The 2,338-nt window shown below is 31.3% G+C and overlaps 1 protein-coding gene across 1 annotated transcript; it reads left to right on the top strand.

The window, feature by feature from the left end:
* Positions 1-325: 325 nt before the first annotated feature.
* Positions 326-805, top strand: LOC101496643 (uncharacterized). Its single transcript, XM_004516461.2, has one exon. The coding sequence runs from the start codon at positions 326-328 to the stop codon at positions 803-805; it is 480 nt and encodes a 159-aa protein (XP_004516518.2).
* The last annotated feature ends 1,533 nt before the right edge of the window (positions 806-2,338 follow it).

Here is a 2,338-nt window from a genome sequence, read left to right as displayed (position 1 = left end):
ATTATTATTATTCCGAATATTATTAAGATACTTTATTAGTCAATTTTGGTCGAACAAATCAATCAAGTTAACTAATTACATTTTGACCAATCAAAATTACATAGTCCAAATCATTATTAAGATACTTAACTAGACAATTTGAATTCAACAAAATCAATTTTATTAACTAATTTGAATTTATAAAAGTTAATCATTAACTATATAATGCTACTAAGGAGTAAAATCAAACAATTAATATCATTAATTAAAAATAAATCAATTATACAATATGTGTCGTTACATTTCTCTTGTGGTGTTTGTTTTATGTGTTGCATCCACATATGCTATGAAAGTTGTAGATATTGACACTATTTGCAAAAATGAAGACGTTAACACTTCACTTTGCATAACTCTACTCAAATCAAAACAAGGTGCAGATCTACTTATCCTTGCCCAATACACCATTGATGTATTATATACTGAAGTGAACAACACAGTCAAACTTATCAAGACACTAATTTATCAATATGATAAAGATCCTAAAGCAAAATCCCATTACAAGGAATGTTTCAACCTTTTTGGTGAACCAAATGGTGCTGCCGGTGATATTGAAGAAATTGAAAACAGGATGAAGGATGGAGATTACGGTGGGATGAGCCGGAAGGTATTATCGATCACGATAGATTATGAATCTTGTATTGAAGGAGAATATCCAACTGACACACCTTACCCGGATAAATCTTTACTCCCAAAGTATGCTAAAGGTGTTAACGACGTCGCTTCAATTCTCTTTGTTATATCAAATTATTTGATCGGAAATGTTTAAGTTGCAATTTGAATTTTTGTGGATAATGCTACAATAAATTAGTTAAATTTAACTGTAATAAATTTGAAGAATAAATAGCATTTTCTATTACTATTATTTTATATTAGATTTATATGTTTTTTAAATAAAAATTTTCTTGTACGTAATTTAAACATTTCAACCTACATTAATATTTGAAATATTTAAATATATAATTATAAAATAAAAATTTAATAAAATGTCATTTAATTCATGATTTTGGGGAGAAGTTGTCCATACAACATGTTATTTGATAAATTTGAGTCCTTAAACGACAATTGAACTCAAAACTCCTCAAGAGATGTGGACTGGACATGCTGCTAATTACAATCATCTAAAGATATTTTGGCGTGCTGCATACTCTCATGTAAATGAAGGAAAACTAGTTCCTCGAGCCAAGAAAGGGTACTTTGTTGGATATCCAAGTGGTGTAAAAGGTTATAGGATATGGTATCCTGAAAGTAGGAAATGTATCAACAATAGAGATGTTAAATTTCATAGGGATGACCTATACAAGTCCTTAACTAAGGATGCTAATGAAAATTCATATCAAACTGAAGCTGAAAAGTTTGATCTTGAGGTGGAGTAAGCTGCAGAAAAGGAGAAAGATCAAAATGAGAAAGATCAACAAAAACCAAGAACGTTCTTGGTTTTAGAACAACAATAGGTTCAACAAGATAAGATTGATGCAAACCCAGCAGAACATGCTATGTTTCCATAACAGAAATTGGATGATTATAACCTTATCAAGGATAGAGAAAGAAGGACATCAAAACCCACTCAAATATATGGTTATGCAGACATGATCAGCTATACATTACATGCTATTGAAGAGATCATACTAGAAGATCCCAAGAACTAAAATGAAGCTGTCAGGTCTAAAGACAAAGACAAATGGATTTAAGCTATGAATGAGGAGCTGAAATCACTATTGAAGAACACCACTTGGGAACTCATACCTAAGTTAGCCAACTCCATAATTGTAGGTAGCAAGTGGATCTTTAAGAGGAAATAGGAAATTCCAGGAGTTGAACCACCAAGGTTAAAACAAAGCTAGTAGCAAAGGGATTCACTCAAAAGGAAGTTGTAGACTACAATGAAATGTTTTCTCTCGTAGTCAACCATGCATCTATAAGGATAATTTTAGCCATGGTAGCACACTTTGACATGGAGTTAGAGCAGATGGATATCAAAACAACATTTCTCCATGGTGATCTGAATGAAACAATCTTAATGCAACAACCAAATGGCTTTACGACTCAAGGAAAAGAGGATTGGGTCTGCTTGCTAAAGAGATCACTCTATGGGCTAAAGCAATCACAAAGATAATGGTATTTGAGATATGATTCATTCATGATTAGTCAAATTTATGCTAGAAGTAATTTTGATAGTTGTGTATATTAAAACAAGTATCATCAACAACCTACATTTACTTGTTGCTATATATGGATGACATGCTAATAGGATCTAAAAGTATGAAAGGAATAGAAAAATTAAAGAGCCAATTGAAGAAAA

Source organism: Cicer arietinum, chromosome 2 (assembly GCF_000331145.2).
Source record: "Cicer arietinum cultivar CDC Frontier isolate Library 1 chromosome 2, Cicar.CDCFrontier_v2.0, whole genome shotgun sequence".
NCBI lineage: Eukaryota > Viridiplantae > Streptophyta > Magnoliopsida > Fabales > Fabaceae > Cicer > Cicer arietinum.
This window is presented reverse-complemented; position numbering and strand designations above follow the sequence as displayed.